At 37.0% G+C, this 18,893-nt stretch overlaps 1 protein-coding gene across 2 annotated transcripts in view; it reads right to left on the reverse strand.

The window, feature by feature from the left end:
- The window catches only part of ADAM10 (ADAM metallopeptidase domain 10), a gene marked incomplete at both ends in the record, with an annotated part of 135,135 nt that overhangs the window by 43,284 nt on the left and 72,958 nt on the right, over nt 1-18,893 (reverse strand). For both annotated transcript variants that reach the window (XM_080693413.1, XM_080693412.1), the window contains one exon: nt 11,144-11,244. In XM_080693413.1, coding sequence (XP_080549539.1) covers nt 11,144-11,244 — 101 coding nt within the window. The remainder of the gene's footprint in view (nt 1-11,143; nt 11,245-18,893) is intronic.

The raw sequence follows: 18,893 nt of genomic DNA on the forward strand, positions 1-18,893 counted from the left end.
GACCAGCGGGTCCCAGAGCACCGCTAGAGGAGGGAGAGTTCTGCTGTGCTGCAGCACTGTAGGACATTCTACAACAGCTAACTACACGTTTATAGTAACCTCAAGAAATGAGTTTGAGGGTTCCCAACTCACAAGAAGTGATAATATTTGAGAAGACAGAAATATTAAGTACCCTGATTTGATCATTACATATTGTATACATGTATCAATTATAAAACTATTCACATAAATATATTAAAATATTATGCCAATTTCTAAACATTTTTTAAATTCTTCATAAATATTATTTTGGTAGAATAATATTCTAAAGACAGATGATTTATCCAAGCAATTCCTTCACTTTTTAAAATTTACCTCTTTATATATATATATATATATAGTGTGTGTGTGTGTGTGTGTGTGTGTGTGTGTGTGTGTGTGTGTGTGTGTTACTGGGAGTGGAACCCAGGGCTTTTCTACCTCTGGGCTGTACTCCCAGATCTTTTTTATAGGTCTGGTTTCAAACCTGTGCAATCCTTCTGTTACCGCCTCCCAGGTGCAGGGATTACAAGCGTGCGCCACCATGCCCGGCTTACGATGTATTTTTTAATTTTTCTATTGTAGATGAGTAGCAATACTACTTTAAAAATGTAGTTATTACAGCCCTACACAGTACAACATTTGGAGGAAATATACGCTAAGCATACCTTTAATACTATTTTGCTCAACATTTTTATTATTTATTTTTTAATATATTACTTATTAGTACTGGGGATTGAACTCAAGAGCATTTTTCTCTGAGCTACACTCCTCACTCTATTGCTGAGGCTGACTTTGAATCTAGGATCCTCCTGTCTCAGCCTCCCAAATACTAGAATTAGAAGCCTTGCTGGCTTTAGAGACCCTGTTCTCAAATAAAAAACATAAAAAAATAGGTATCTGGGAGTGTAGCCCGGAGGTAGAAGGGTTTCCAGGAACCTCAATACTACCAAAAAAACAAAAAAAAACAAAAAACACTGTATTGTGTATATTTGTGGTGTATGATGTTATGGGATAAATACAGATAATAAAATGGTCTCTGTAGTGAAGGAAATTAACCTGTTCATCATCTCACAGTTGCCCTCCTGTCTTAGCCTCCCAAATACTCGAATTATAAGTATACACCACCATGCCTGACGTCCCAATCTTTAGTTTGTAAATTATTAAAATACTGAGTACTTCAAGTGTATATATCTGTCATATAGTTCATATTTAAAATCATGTTATTGTATATAAAAAGGAGTTCTATGTTAATCTTAGCTACTATTTCAGTTATAAATGCAAGATTTCCTAACTCCAGGACATTAAGAAGAAAATGCTAAAATGTTTCACCATGTAAATATTTAAGAAAAGCTTTACATTAAGAGGACTAATTTTAACGCCAGGCGTGGTGGCGCACACTTGTAATCCCAGGGCTTGAGAGGCTGAGACAGGAGGATCGCATAGGTTCAAAGCCAGCCTCAAATACTTAATGAGGCTCTCAGCAACTTAGTGAGACCTTGTTTCCAAATAAAGTATAAAATAGGTCTGGGAGTATAGCCCAGAGGTAGAAAGCCTCTGGGTTCCACCCCCAGTACCACACACACCAAAAAAGACAATTTTAAATGTGGAGACTTCTAACCACAGAAATTAACATAAAAGTGGTCAAGTTTATTACTCAAGGGGTTCAGACCATCCATGCCTTTACTGCTTCATTTGTCTACTATTCTTAGTTACTGAGATGAAAATCTTCCATCATACAGTTTTCCTGCTACTTCTTTTATTTTTATCAACTATTCTTTTATAAACCATGAAATTATGGTATGATGGGTAAATAAATATAAGACTATCATAACTTCTTGGGCGAACTAAACATTTTATTATTACAGCATACCCACTTTAGTAATGCTTTTTTGCCTAAAAAGTACTTTGCTATTAATAACAATTAGCACTGGAGTCAGCAAATTTTATATTTTGTACCCTTTTACTTTCACATTGAACTTTTACATTATAGGCATAGCAGCTATAAAAGTTTTTTAAATCTACTCTGTTGATCTTTATCTTTTAATTAGTACACTTAATCTAATTACCTTTAATATAATTACTGATATCCTTGAGTTTAAATCTACAATTTTATTATACATTTCTTTTGCCCTGTCTACCCTATATTCTTATCTTCTTTTGAATTTTTGGTTTTTATTATTCTATTCATTCCCCTTTACTAGCTTTTCTATTCTGAGATAGAGTCCCAAAAACAAAGTCCCAAGGCTCAGATGATCCTCCTACCTCAGCCCCCGAATAGTTAAGAGCACAAACATGCACCACCACACCTAGCTTCTCTATTAGCTTTTTAGTTATATATTTTATTAACTATTTTATTAGTTTTTTAAGTTAACCTAGAGATAACAATATAATCTTCCCTTACCAAAGTCAAATATAAATTAGAACCTATTTACAGTATATACAAGAACTTAAGAGCCCAGTAATTACATTTTCCTCACTCCCAACTGCTATCCCTCTATATACAAATATACAATATATGAATATGTGCAACCCTATAATCTTTATTATTAATACCTTGCAGTATACAGTCAACATTCACTTAGAATTATCCACTGTGTTGCTCTTCATTCAGTATGCGGAAGTTGCCATATGAACCTACAATCTTTTCACTAGAGAAAAGCAATTTGGTGTGCTCTGGTAATATATTCTCAATTCAGAATGTCTTTATTTATCTATTTTCACTGATTATGGCATTCTAGGATGGCAGTTACTCTGTTTCAGTGCATTTTACTTTCTTCAGGTCCCACTATTTCCTGACAGTTTTACTGTCAGGAAAATGAACTGACAGTTTTACTGTTGCTTCTTTAAAGGTGATTATACTTTTTTCCACTGGTAGCTTTTAAGATTATAATCTTTGGATTTCAGACTTTTCCAATAATGTGCTATAGCAGTGTTTCCAATGTAAGCATTTATCCTGCCGTAACTACAGGACTTACCAAATTTGTTGTTTGATATTCTTCTGTCATATTTTGAAAATTCTTTGCCATTACCTGTCTTGACTCTCCATTTTCCTCATTGAGGAAAAACAATTATACATATATTAGACCTTCTTATTGTATTATCTATGTCTCTCATGTACTTTCAGTATTTTTCTATTAATCCATTCCTTGTTAAGTTTATACTATTTTCTATCCAGATCTAAATTCCTCATTTGGTGTGTGTGTGTGTGTGTGTGTGTGTGTGTGTGTGTGTGTGTGTGTGTGTTTTGTGGTACTGGGGTTCCTGGAAGCCCTTCTACCTCTGGGCTATACTCCCAGACCTATTTTTATATTTTTATTTGGAAACAGGGTCTCTTAAGCCAGCATGGCTGGCTTCGAACCAGCGCCATCCTCCTGTCTCCGCCTCCAAGTGCAGGGATTACAAGCGTGCACCACCACGCCCAGCGCCTGTTATATATTTTTCAACTCTGAAATTCCACTGGGTTCTTTTGTTCATTTGCAAATTTCTGCTGAAATGTTGAAATCTCATTATATACCTGAACATATTAAAGTCTACAGCTAATAATTTCATTACCCAGACATGTTTCCTTTATTGATTCTTTTGTTATTGTATCATGCTGTTTTGTTTGTTTATATACTGGTCACTTGGAACTGAGTGCACATTCTTCGTAGGGTATTTTTGTGCCCTAAAAATGATCTTAAAAGTCACAACTATTACCGGGCGTGGTGGCGCATACTTGTAATCCCCGCGCTTGGGAGACGGAGACAGGAGGATCGCGCTGGTTCGGAGCCAGCATCGCTGGCTTAAGAGACCCTGTTACCAAATAAAAAAATTATAAAAAATAGGTCTAGGAGTGTAGCCCAGGGGTAGAAGGGCTTCCAGGAACATCAGTACCACCAAAAAAAAAAAAAAAAAAAAAAAGTCACAACTATTTTTCTTATGCTTTTTCTTACAACTTTTGGTTCTAGCATGTACGTCTAGTATCCATTTTAAGCTCATTTTTTAACATGGTGTCAAGTATAGGTAAAACTGAATTTTTCAGATTCTATTATCATTTGTTGAAAAAATCATTCTTTCCTCTTTTAAATTGCCTTAAGGCTTTTACAAAAATCAACTGGCTTTATGAACTTTCTTTTCTGTTCCACTGGTCAATACAATATTTGCTTTGGTGTCAATAAGATACTATCTTGATTACTATAGCTTTATAGTTAAGTCTTATAATCAGGTAATGCAAATCCTTGAGCTTTGTTTTTTGCTTGCTTATTTGTTTTTGGAAAGTTGTTTTGGCTCTTATAGGTCCTTTATATTTATTTCACCATAATATTTTAAATCAGTCTGACAATCACTAAGTGTATCACTGGCTGGAATTTTTATAGGGTGAACATGTAATCTACGTAACAATTTAGGGGAAATTAACATACTAATGTGAGCCTTCCAATCACAAACACAGTATATTAATTATATTTCATTTAACTAAATCCTTAATTTCTTCCTGTAATGTTTTGTGGAGTTTTTCATGTACATATATTGCATTTACTAGAGTTAGTCTAAGCATTTTTAACTTTAAATTTTCTTACAATGTTATTGTTTTGATCTAAGTAATAATCTATTAAAGAAAATATTAAACGAGAAAAAAGGCCTTTATATTTACATACATATTTACTATTTTATACTCTTAAGTCCTTTGCATAAATCAGAATTTGAATCTGATTTTTTTTTCTATTCAAATAACATTCTTTAATACCTCTTATAGGGTAACTCTTTTTGAGACAAATTCTCACATTTTTTTCTTTGTCTAAAAATCTTTTTGTTGCCCACGCATGCCTATAACCCTACTATTCATAAGCTGTTGTATGTCAGGCATGCTGGCACATGCCTATACCCTACTACTGAGAAGGAGAACTGCAGGTTCAAGGACAGCCTTAGCAAGCAGTGAGACTCTCGGCAATCTAGCAAGACTGGGAGTGTCACGTGGAGGAAGAATGCCTCTGAGCTCAATCCCTAGTACCCTCCCTACAGAAAAAGAGATATTGTAAAAATCCTGTTGTAATTTGTAATGTACTGGCATTGAGTCTATAAATAAATATGGAAAAACTAAAAGTTTTTTATATTACGTATTACTTCCCATTAACATGGTATATTCCTCCATTAATTTTTTTTATTGGTGCACTGTATTCATACATCATAATAGGATAAAAAAAATTGTGTAGACATACATGCACACATCGCCCAGTTAGCCCCTACCCCACACAATTCCCTTCCCCTCCCTCCTTCCCATGCTTGGCTTAGTGGTTGACATCTAATATTATAGCAATTTAACCAAATTAACAATGATAATCTCACATAACAAATTCATTTGTCTGATATCAAACTTTTGATCACTTAGAGATAACATTTCAATATTTCTTTTTGCTTTCTTTCTTACCAGAGGATTTTTTTTTTAAGGTGAATCTATCCTACAATTTTTTTCCAGAAAAAATCTATCCTAACATGAAATATGAACTCTACCCAAAACAATCTCAAAAAAGAACAAAGCTAGAAGATGTACATTTTCTGATTTCAAACCTTATAAAGCTACAATAATTGAAACAGTGTAGTACTGCTATAAAGACAGATATATAAACCAGTGGAGTAAAATAAAAAGCCTAGAAATAAATTCTTCCATATATGGTCAAGTTATTTTTATAAGGTTTTCAAGAACATTTGAAGGAAATAATGATCCTTTCTCCATATATTATTGAAAAATAACAATTACATGAAAAGGCATAAAATTGGACCCTTACCTAACACCATATACAAATATTAACTCAAAATAGATAAAAGACCTAAATGTAAATCTTATATAAACTTTTAGAAGAAAACCTGGGTCATAACACTTCATAACACTGAAATTAGCAGTGATTTCTTGGATATGATTTCAAAGGCACAGGCAACAGAAGAATAAACAAACTTCCTAAAAAATAAAAAAAATTGTATATCCAAAGACAATGTAAACAGAGTTAAAAGTTACTGATAGAATGGGATAAAATATTTCCAAATGCTATATCTGAAGGTATATTAATATTCCAAATAGAAATCCTAAAAATTAGCAACAATAAAAGCAAATAATACAATTTAGAAATAGGTAAAAGACTAAAATAAATAATGAATCTCCAAAGATTTTAACCAATAAACACATGAATATATTCTTCTTTGCTTAGTTGTCTGCTGATGGAAAATCTTGTTTCTCTGGTTCTGGTGTGTACTACCTATTTCTTCTTTGTAGTTAATCTCTTTGAGTTTTTTCTCTAGCGCTGGTTTTGAAGACATAAATTCCTTCAGTTTCTGTTTCTCATGGAAGCTTCTTATTTCTCCATCTAATTTGATAGATAGTTGTGCTGGGTAGGAAATTTTTGGCTGGAAGTTGTTTTCTTTCAGAGTTTGAAATATGTTACTCCATGCCCTTCTGGCTTTCATGACTTGGTTTGGGAAGTCTGGAGTGATTCTAATTGGTTTGCCTCTGAATGTCACTTGGCCTTTTGTTTTTGTTGCCTTTAAGATTCTCTGCTTGGCTTCCACATTAGTCATTTTGACAATTATGTTGCGTGGGGAACCTCTTCTCTGATCCTGTCTAAAGGGAGTTCTATACGTTTCCTGGACCTGTGTATCGACCTCTTGCTCTATGTTTGGAAATTTTTCTGCTATTATTTCTTTGAAGATACTATTGATCCCTTTGGTTTCACCTTCTTTTCCCTCCTCTATTCCAATTATTCTTAAGTTAGCTCTCTTAAAATGGGCCCATATTTCTTCAATGTCAGATTCCTGTTGTCTGATATTTTTCTAAATTATAAATTATGCGTTCATTTTTGGAGTGATCCTCTTCTAGGAGCGAGATTCTATTCTCCATGTGGTCTAATCGATTGTTTATACTTTGAATTGAGGCCTTTACCTCAATGATTGCATCCTTTATGTCTTTTAGACTCTCTCTAAATTCTTTTCAAAGGTCCTGTACTATTTCTATAGTTATAGTCCTGATTTGATCTTCTGGAGATCTCTGAATTTCTGTGTTATCAGGTTCTGATAATATGGGGTTGTGGACATTCATTGCTCTATTGTTGTTCCTCTTTCCCATGATTTCAGAAGTTTGTGCCTTCCCTGGATCACTATGACTTCACTTAGGGTACTGCTCTGTATCTCGAGCCTGTGGTAATATCTGCTACCGTTACTCCTTCACTGGGTTGGATTGCAAATTCTCAGACCCAGGGAGATTATCAAAGTCCTTGGGTGTGCAGTACAGGGATTTCTCCTTTAGAGGTCACAAATTCACTCACAGTTATTGTGCATGTTGATCAGGAGCTGTGGAGGGCGTGGTGAATTCACTGTTGCTGCTGGCAATATGGCGTCGCTGCCACGCCCTCGGCTGTGAGGCTGGCGTATTTCTTTTCTGGATTTGAGCTTCATTCTGAGTCCCTGAAGGCATGATGAGCTTGACCACTGGGAGTTTTAGACGTTCTTTGCGCTGAAAGAACTGCTGAATTACACCTGAATGAGCCGCAACTGCTTACTTCAGCTCCTTGTTTATCTTTCCTCTCTGGATCCTGGTGCTGTGAGGGAAGATGGTGCCGGCACGACCCCACTGATGCATTGCGGGCTTGATTTCTGGTCTCTGGTTGTTCTTCTAGTCTTTTTTTCTCTGTCCCTTGTTTTTACATTTTTTATTTCTCTGCTGATGGCGTTTTCTGGCTCTGAAAAGCGCTGATTTTGTAGCAACAGAGATTGAGTTTTAGCAGGGCTCGTAAACGCTGTTTTTCTTGGTTGCCATCTTCCCGGAAGTTCCTCCTCCATTAATTTAAAACCATCTTCTATAATGTTTCTTATAAAAGTTTATGATTTTCCTTATATATGTCTTATGATTCTTTTTTATACTTATTTAGCAACATAAGATAGTCTCTGATATTACTATTAATAATATCCTCTCATATATCTGGTAATTTGCTTATATAAGTAAATGCAACCTGCTTCGTATATTAATGTTATAAAAAGCAATTCTGCTAAACCCTTCATATAACATCTGAAGTCTAATCTCTATCAACACTGCTGATAATTAGCTACTATCACTTTGACTGAATGACTTCAACAACTTCTAACTGATTTCACAGACTCTAATGTGGGACTCTCTCCTTGAGTTAAAGACTTTCTACTGAACTTTCTACCTCTCTAATTTTTCATGTACTATTTGCCTGCTTGAAATATTCTTTCCATTTCTTCATGGCCAACTCCTGCTTATTCTTTTAGATTCAGATTTTTTTCCCCTTAAATACTTCCATGGTTTGGTTCCCTATGCCTCTCATATGTAGAATATCATCCTGTAAAGCAGGCGTGGTGGTGCATGCTTGTAATCCCCGCGCTTGGGAGGCGGAGGCAGGAGGATCACGCAGGTTCGAAGTCAGCCGCGCTGGCGTTAAGAGACCCTGTTTCTAAATAAAAATATAAAAATAGGTCTGGGAGTGTAGCCCGGAGGTAGAAGGGCTTCCAGGAACCCCAGTACCACCAAAAAAAAAAAAAAAAGAATATCATCCTGTACTTAATCCTCTTCTGCTCATACTACACTGAATTAGTTCTCTGTATGTCCACTTAAACTATGAACTTTTGAAAACAAGCCTTCATCTTACTTTCCACATACCCCTAGAACTTGCCATGCTCTCTGCCCTGTGGCAGATCAATATTCACATTCAATGAGTGCAGGAGTTACGTAATACTCTAATAATCCACCTGAAACAGGATGGTATATGCCACCTTCAAGACCAAAAGTACATCTAAATATAAATCTGCTCAGGAAACATTAATTCCACCCTACTAGTTTTAGAAAGAATAGGCACAGGTAAAAACTTTCTCAACAAGACCCTAAATAAACTTTATTTAAGAAATTAAAAGGAAGATCAATATGTGGGATTGATTAAACTGAAAAGCTTCTGTGAAGCAAAAAAAACTATCAGGGAAGCAAAAATCCACAACAGGGAGACAAAAGAATGGGAGATTTTTCCCAGCTACTACTTTGATAGAGAATAATATCTAGAATCTACAGAGAACTCAAGAAACTCAGCGCCAAATAAATCACCCAACCAAAGAACGGGCAAGTGCAGCTGGGCGTGGGGGTTCACACTTGTAATCCCAGCATTTGGGAGTCTGAGACAGGAAGATCACAAGTCTCAGCTATTTCATGAGGCCTTCTGCAACTCAGTGAGACCCTGTTTCAAAATAAAGAATAAAAAAATAGGGCTGGGGGTGTAGCTTGGAGGTAGAATGCCCCTGGGTTCCATTCCAAAAGAAGAAAGAGGAGGAGGAGGAGGAGGAGGAGGAGGAGGAGGAGGAGGAGGAGGAGGAGGAGGAGGAGGAGGAGGAACAACCACCTTCCATATGATCCAGCAATACCACTTCTGGATATCTACCCAAAAGAATGGAAACCTAACCTCCAAACTCTAGCTGCACAATTCACAATTGCTAAACTATGGAACCAGCCAACAGATGATGTAATCCATCAACAGATGATGGATTACAAAACTATGCAATATGTACACAATGGAAGTTTACTCAACCATAAAGAATAACAAAATTATGTCATTGGCAGGGAAATTAATGAAACTGGGAACCATTATGCTGAGTAAGATTAGTCAGTCACAAAAAGTGAGAAGTCAGATGTTCTCCCTTATTTGCAGAAGCTAGGGAAAAAATCGTACACAGAGGGACTCAAAGGAAGAAAAACCTTAGATGAGTGAAGAAAGCGACCGGAGGCAGATGAGGGGGCACCTCAACGAAGATGCTGTACACACACAAACTTACCTATCTCGTACAGTCTACCACTACGCAGAGGATAAAAACGAGGGGCAGGGAAGAAATAGGATGGACCCGGGGAGGGCTAAGTGAGTGCTGTACACTTTTATCACCTGAACCTCATCAAGATGCATGACTGTAATGCACCAATTAAAAAAAGAATGTATGAAATATGTGATGTTTTATCATAAATTTTTTAAAAGTTCATTTCATTTTGTACTTGTTTTGATAACTATAATTAGTCAATTATGACTAAAAAATTAAAATAAAACAGTCAAGTGGCAAAAGAAAAAACATTAAAATATCAAAAACACTGAAATTTTTATGATGGTGAACAATCATCCTGGTTTGTCAAGGACAGGACTTTCAGTGTTAAAACTGGGGACTATCCAGGCAAACCAGGGCAAGCTGGTGGCCCTAATTTTTATAATAATACAAATATTGATATTGGTTCAAAACACGAGTTTCAGATTCAATTTTTTTTAACCATATGACCCAGCTATACCATTGTTTTACAATGAAACACATGAGGTAGAATATATTTTGGACATGTAATTAATGTTTTTTGAGTCATACAAATTTGTATTCAAATCTCAGAACCATCTCTTTACTACTAGGGCAAATATGGGAACTGAACCCAATGGTAATTTGCCATTAAGCTACACTCACAGCCTATTTTATCTATTTATTTTGAGAAAGACTTTCACTAAGGTGCTGAGGCAATTCTCCTGCTCTAGCCCGAGTCACTGAGATTATAGGCATGCACCACTGTGCCTGGTTTACCTGGCCTCTTTGTGTATAAAAAAATATAAGCTGAACATGGTGGCAAACGCTTGTAAACCCAGTACTTGGGAGGCTAAGGCAAGAATAGTGAGACCTCGACAACTTAGACTGTTTCAAATTAAAGTATAAGAAATAGGGCTGGGGATGTCACATGGAGGTAGGATGCCTCTGGGTTCTATTCTCAAACCCCAGTACTGAAATTAATTAATTAAGTAATTTTATTTTTCAGCACAGAGATATACATCTTTCAAAAACTAGCACTTTTTTTTCTTTTTGGCACTAGGGATTGAATCCAGAGGCAGAATACATTCTTCCTCTGAGCTACACCCCCAGCCCTATTTTTTATTTTGGAACATGGTCTCACTAAGTTGCACATGGCCTCACCAAATTGCTGAGGCTGGCTGTGAACCTGCCATACTCTTGTCTCAGCCTCCCAAGTACTGGGATTACAGGTGTGCATCACCACACTCGATTAGGACATACATTCTTAAATGCAGAAACACATGCTCAGGTTCAATTCTTAAACATAAGCTAATGTTAAAGTCCTTACCTGTTTTACTTCATCTATACCAGTCATCTGGTACTTCCTCATCCTTTCAAATACTGAATGGTCTGCACAGCCCCCCTGTGGACCATATTTATGGGGATAGTCTAAAGCACAAAGAAGAAATATTGTTACTGTTGCATGTTTAGATATATCCAATTATTTTAAAAGTGACAATTAACCATCAGAGTTAATAAAATCTATAAATGTTTATTAAGCACCTATGAGAAAAAGCAAATTAACGTTAAAACCTATTCTCCATAGAAATTACTGGTCTCTTTCTGTTATATGGATGATTTATGAATTCTAAAACAGGCCAAAGTTACTCTATTCTAGGTTTAACTTTCCCAAGCTTTCCTACTTCAAATATATAGAACATCTTAAGACTGCAATTTACCTCATTTTGCAATTTATAACTTTCTCTTCAGAAACATTAAATTTTCTATGCTACAAATGTGTGCAAAGCTTCTTCAATCTACACTACAACTAGGCTAATATGATATTATTTTTGGCTTTAATTCCTTCTACAAATACAAACTGGCCTCAAGGAAAAGTGACCTAGAAACAAGTTTTTTGGCATGATAAAAAAGTACACTGGGTTTGAATTTATTTGGTATAAAATTCAAATGAACACTTTTATAAACTAACAACTATTTTAACAGGGTTTTCCTTCATAATTAAACAGTGATTAATTCATCCTTAATTAAGTTGGTCCTGTTTCAAACTAACTGTTAAATTTAGTTAAGCCATTTAAATGTTTATTCTACTCTCTCCAAGTTCTACCTAATTCTTTCTTGTTCAGGTCCTTCTTAGTTCATGAACATATTTTATATACTAATCTAGTGACCAGAATTAGGAGAACTGGCAAAATAAAATGCCAAAATATGTTTACTGAAAAACCCCTAAGTAACAAGATTACTGAGTAATAGAAAAAACTGAAATATAATTATTAACACTGTGGGGAGTTTCTTAAGAAAATCCAGAATCTAAAGTGGGCACCAGTTTTTTGTTGTTGTTGTTTTTTGTCAGGTGTGTGTGTGTGGGAGGGGGTACTGGGGTTTCTGGAAGCCCTTCTACCTCCAGGCTACACTCCCAGAACTATTTTATATTTTTATTTGGAAACAGGGTCTCTTAAGCCGCGCGGCTGACTTCAAACCTGCACAATCCTCCTGTCTCCACCTCCCAAGTGCAGGGATTACAAGCCTGTACCACCACGCCCAGCTGGGCACCAGTTTTAACTACTTCATTAGAAATGCAAAATAAAGCCTGGAGTGATGGCTCACACTTATAATCCCAGGACTTGGGAGGCTGAGAAAGGAGGATCGCAAGTTCATAGCCAGCCTCAGCTATTCAGTGAGGCCCTCCACAACTTAGTGACACCCTGTTTCAAATATTTTTAAAAAGGGCTGGGGGTGTAGCTTGGAGGTAGAATGCCCCTGGGTTCCATCCCCAGCACCACAAAAAAATTAAAATTAAAATTAAATACTATAATAGAAATCTAAGGTGGCAGTTAAAAGGTAGGGGCTATGGACAACCTATCTATATTGACATATTTAAACTTTAATTCTTACCCTAAAATCAACAATTTTAACAGCTGTAAATGAATGACAATTAAAAACATCATTTTCAGCCAGGCATGGTAGCGCATGCTTGTAATCCCTGTGCATGGGAGGCTGAGACAGGAGGATCACACGGGTTCAAAGCCAGCCTCAGCTACTTAGTGAGGCTCTCAGCAACTTAGTGAGACCCTGTTTCCAGATAAAGTATAAAAATAGGTCTGGGAGTATAGCCCGGAGATAGAAAGCCTCTGGGTTCCACCCCCAGTACCACCAAAAATAAATAAATAAATAAATAAATAAATAAATAAATAAACCATTTTCCACCCCCACATGTATAAACTGACTTAGGCAAAGATCATCAATGGGTCAAAGTTGTAAGGAAACATGATTCTCATAGTCTCTGAAATTATCGCCCCACAGATGACTTAAAGGGAAAAATTATCTGGAGATAGTGATTACAACCTTGCTTTCCAAGTGATGTAATTTAGCATTATCAACAGTAGGGTGACCTGGTATTATGTGCCTCCTGGTATGATGCAGTAAGAATCCAGCTTCACCTATGCAGCATTCTTTTTTTGTTTTGTTTTATTTTATTTTTTGCAGGTTTGGGGATGGAACCAAGGGGGCATTTGACCTCCAAGCTACACCCCCCTGCCCTATTTTTTATTCTTTATTTTGAAACAGGGTCTCACTAAGTCGCAGAGGGCTTCACTAAGTAGCTGAAGCTGCCCGTGAACAGCGATCCTCCTGTCTCAGCCTCCCGAATGCTGGGATTACAAGCGTGCGCCACCATGCCTGGCTTTGCAGTATTCTTGACAAACATATTACCTGAATAATCAGAGTAAACACTCAGACACACTAAGAATAAGAGAAATTCTGTAAGTCATTGGCTTAAACACAAGGGGGAAAAGCCATGTAATTTAAAACAGATAAAGTCAAGAACTGGGGTGTGGGGAAGCCTGTTACAAATTAAGAGACTAAAGAGATATAAAAAATGCAAAAAAACTATTTTTAGGCCACCTAAAGAAACTGTGGGTCTTATTGAATTTTTACAGACTATATTAAATTATATTATTGATCTGATAATATCTGGACTAAAACATTATTACATTGGATAACACCAATTTTTATACTTTTTCTGTGTGCAACACTGGAAATTGAACCCAGGGCCATTCTACCTTTTGTTTTGTTTTGTTTTGTTTTTGTGGTAGTGGGGATGGAACCCAGAGGCTTTTCTATCTCCGGGCTATACTCCCAGACCTATTTTTATACTTTATCTGGAAACAGGGTCTCACTAAGTTGCTGAGAGCCTCACTAAGTAGCTGAGGCTGGCTTCGAACCTGTGTGATCCTCCTGTCTCAGCTTCCCAAGCGCTGGAATTACAAGCGTGCGCCACCACACCCGGCTTCCATTCTACCTTTAAACTACACACCCAACCCTATTTTTTATTCTTTATTTTAAAACAAGGTTTGAGTTGTGGTATGCCTCGCTAAGTAGCTGAGGCTGGCCACAAACCATGATCTTCCTGTCTCAGCCTCCCATGTACTGAGATTACAAGCATGTGCCACTACACCAAGTTACAAAAATTTATTTTCAAAAATATAGTAATGAAGCCAGGTGTGGTGGCACACACTTGTAATCCCAGCATTTGGGAGGCTGAAACAGGAGTACTGCGGTTCACGGGCAGCCTCAGCTACTTAGTGAGGCCCTTTACAACTCAGTGAGACTGTTATAAAATAAAAATAGGACTGGAGGTATATCTCAGAGGTAGAATGCTCCCGGGTTCCATCACCAGTACTGAAAAAAAAAAATTAGTAATGAACTTTTTGATGTCTGTTACACACAGTCAAAACATATTCTGAAAAAAAAAAGTATATAGAAGAGGGAGGATGAAAATATTAAAAATGCAAATCTAAGGGGAAGAAAATGTACAATTACTCTAATTTTTGTAGGTTTAGAATTTGCAAAATAAAGTTAGATCTAAAGTTAGATTTGTGAAATAAGCTGAAATGATTTAAACTCGAACACTAACACTACTGAAGTAAAATCTGATATATTTATTGCTTTGCTGTTTCAAAGACTGGCATTGGGAAAAGTAAAAATACTTATCATACAATAAGTATCATACATATATATATATATATAAAATAATTTAATACATTTGCTACTATTTTTAACCTTGAAAATGTTGAAATGAGCCTTGCCGGGATTCCAACAGAATCTAGCTTGCCTAGACCACCAGCTGATAAAGTTGCTTCATGCCTAGAACACCCAATTCAATCAACAACCAAACATTTTAAAGCATCCCCTTAGACAAATGCCCGCTCCTTAATCACTTCAGACACTTGCTCTCTTAGAATTTTGCCAGTTGTTTTTCTTGTTAGACTATCTGTTCTTGGCGGTACTGGGGATGGAACTCAGGGGCATTCTACCTCAAAGCTATACCCTCTCTTACTTTTATTTTTGTGACAGGGTTTCCATAAGACGATGAGAATCTCACTACGTGGTGAGGCTGTCCTCAAACCTACAGTCCTCCTGTCTCAGCCTCCCAAACACTGGAATTACAGGCATGTCCTTGATGCCCAGATAAATGTACAGCTTGATATCAGTCATTTATAGGCCGGGCATGGTGGCGCACGCTTGTCATCCCAGCACTTGGGAGGCTGAGACCAGAGGATCGCAGTTCACAGACAGCCTCAGCTACTTAGTGATGCCATTCACAACTCAGTGAGACCCTATTTCAAAAATAAAAAGAATAAAAAGTAGGGCTGGGAGTGTAGTTCAGCAGTGCAATACCTCTGGGTTCCATCCCCAGTACCACACACACACACAAAAAAAAAGATATAAGTCATTTATGCTTCTATTATTTTGTGCTATTTAGCCCTATACTGGGAGAGTCCAGCTTCCAATAGCAAAAAATGTAGCATTATTTCTAGTTTCCCTTAACATGTGTATAAGAAAATGGTTTATCTACTTCTTACAAGACAACAATGTGCATGATTATAAAAAAGCTACTGACTTGGGCAGTGACTATACAAGTAAGTGAAAAATGATCTTAGAAAAAACTGTTTCACAAATATATGAATGAAACCGGTCCATATATTTTTAAAATATTTTTGTATATTTATATACATACTTATTTATATATTATTTATGATATCTAGAATATACAGAGAACTCAAGAAACTCACCGCTAAAAAAAAAACAAATGACCCAATCAAAAAATAGGCAAGTGAACTTCTTCACAAAAGGAGAAATTGGAATGGCCAGTACATGTGTGAAAAAAAGGCTCAACATCATTTGCAATCAGAGACGCAAATCAAAACTACCCTGAGATTCCACCTGACTCCAACTAGAATGGCAATCATTCAAAACACAACAGATGCTGGCGAGGATGCGGAGAAGTGGGAACTCTAAGACATTGGTGGGATTGCAAATTAGTGCAACCACTTTGGAAAACAGTATGGAGAATCCTCAAAAGAATGGGAACAAATCTACCATTTGATCCAGCAATACCACTTCTGGGTATCTACCCAAAAGAAAGGAAACCAAACTACCAAACTAATGCTTGTGTATCTATGTTCACTGTCAAACTATGGAACTATTTACCTCATTCAAAACATACTATGAAACATATATTGAATCTGCTCCTACACAGGCCCCAAAGAGCTTATATAATATATTTCTGGGAGAATTTTATAGATTCCACACATTTAAACATTTAATATGCAAAAAAATTTACTGAATGTTTTATGTAAATAAAAAATTTAACAATGGAACAAAAATCTTCCTTTTTTATTTTTTTGCGGTACTGGGGATGGAACCCAGGGGCAGTGTACTTCTGGGCTACATCCCCAGCCCTACTTTGTAGTCTATTTTTTATATTTTGAAACAGGATCTCACTAAGTTGCGAAGGGCCTCACTAAGTAGCTGTGGTTGTCCACAAACTGATCTTCCAGCCTCTGCCTCCTGAATGGCTGTGCCACCACTCCTGGCCAAGTAACTTATAACACTATTAGTGTGTGTGTGTGTGTGTGTGTGTGTGTGTGTGTGTGTGTGTGTGTGTGTGTGTTTGTGTGTGTGTGTTAATGGGGATGGAAACCAGGGTCATTCTACCTCCGAGCTACACCCCCTAGCCCTAATTTTTGTTCTTTCTTTATTTTTGTGTGTGTGTGGGGGGGTGGTCTGGGGATGGAACACAGAGGCATTCTACCTCTGAGCTATACCCACTGCCCTATTTTTTATTCTTTATTTTGCAACAGGGTCTCACTAAATTGCAGAGAGCCTCACTAAGTAGCTGAGATTGTCCGCAAACCCGATCCTCCAGTCTCAGCCTCCTGAATGCTGGGATTACAAGGGTGTGCCACCATGCCTAGCTCTATTCTTTATTTTGAAACAGGGTCTCACTGAGTTGCAAAGGGCCTCATTATGTAGCTGAGTCTCTCCATGAACAACGATCCTCATGTCTCAGCCTCCCAAATGCTGGGATTACAAGCATGTATCACCACGCCCAGCTCACTATTATCTTTAATGTGATAATATAGAAGTCAAAGAAAAATACAGTACCTCTAAAAAAATATATAAAAAATTGAGCCAAGCATGGTGGCACACACTTGTAATCGCAGTACTTGGGAGGTTGAGACAGGAGGATCACAGGTTCACAGCCAGCCTCAGCTAACTTACTGGGGTTCCTGGAAGCCCTTTTACCTCCGGACTACACTCCCACGGGCTACACTCCCAGACCTATTTTTTAACTTTTTTATTTGGAAACAGGGTCTCTTAAGCCTGTGTGGCTGACTCCGAACCAGCGCGATCCTCCTGTCTCCGCCTCCCAAGTGCGGGGATTACAAGCGTGCGCCACCACGCCCGGCCGAGACCCTGTTTTAAAATAAAGAATAAATTAGGGCTGAGGGTATAGCTCGGAGGTAGAATGACCCTGGAGTTCAATCTCAGCAGTGGGGGATATATATATCATTGGATTTAGGCCATAATCCTAAAGACACAAATATTCTCAAATACTTTAATCCAGAGTATTAAAATCCCAAAAGATAAAATTCTCTGAAGTCTAAGAATCTGAAAATATCAAAATCCTAAAAATAAGGACTGGAGATGTGGCTCAGCCTTATCTTGCATGTGCAAAGCCTTGGGTTCAATCCCAGCTTTAAAAAAAAAATCTGAAAATATAATTGTTTTTTTTTTCTTCTTTTTATCAGTGGTAGGTAGCAATTCAAGGGCTTCACACACACACACTAGTCAAGTACTCTACCATGAGTTACATCCCCATCCTGAGAAAAAATAATTTTAAAACTTTTTTTCCTGTAGTACTGGGGATGGAATCCAGGAGCATTCTACCTCTGAGCTACACACCCAGGCCTTTTTTTGTTTGTTTGTTTTTGGTGGTAATGGGATCTAATCCAGGGTACACTCCCAGACCTATTTTATATTTCTTATTTGGAAACAGGGTCTCTTAGGCCAGCAGAGGCTGGCTTTGAACCTCCACGATCCTCCAGTCTCAGCCTCCCAAGCGCGGGGAGTACAAGCGTGTGCCACCACGCCCGGCATCCCAGGCCTATTTTTTATTCTCTATTTTGAAACAGGGTCTCACTGAGTTACAAAGGGCCTCACTAAGTAGCTGAGGCTGTCTGTGAACCAAGATCCTCCAGTCTCAGTCTCCCAAATGCCAGCTCTTAAAATGTTTTGAAAAGACATTTATTAACATTTTTAAAGAAGATTTATTTGAGAAAAAAATAAAAATGACAATAGTTAATAGGTCACTTTATACAATGAATTAGACAATAATATACATATTTCTTTAAGAATAAACCTTAGGATACTAATTACAGATGCTCAGATTTAACAGTTAAGAGCAAATGAACAATATTCATAAAGAAATAGGTCAAAGCCAGTCATGGTGGTGCACTGTCCTGAGTAGCTCACACTACCACACTTAGTTTATGTGAGTTTGGGATTTGAAATTTTAGGGATTTTAATCTTTTGGGATCTTGATTTGAGATTATGGCATTTGGGACTGTACTTTGAGGGTTCTGAATCAGCACTGGTTATCATCAACACATTGGTATTGATGCTAGGTATTTGAGCATTACTATTAAAGTAATCAAATAACTAGGATCTAATGAATATCTTATCTTCCCGTTTACTTGATAAATATGTAAGTTGATACATGCATATACATAAAC

Source organism: Muscardinus avellanarius (assembly GCF_963383645.1).
Source record: "Muscardinus avellanarius genome assembly, chromosome: 3".
NCBI classification, from domain to species: domain Eukaryota; kingdom Metazoa; phylum Chordata; class Mammalia; order Rodentia; family Gliridae; genus Muscardinus; species Muscardinus avellanarius.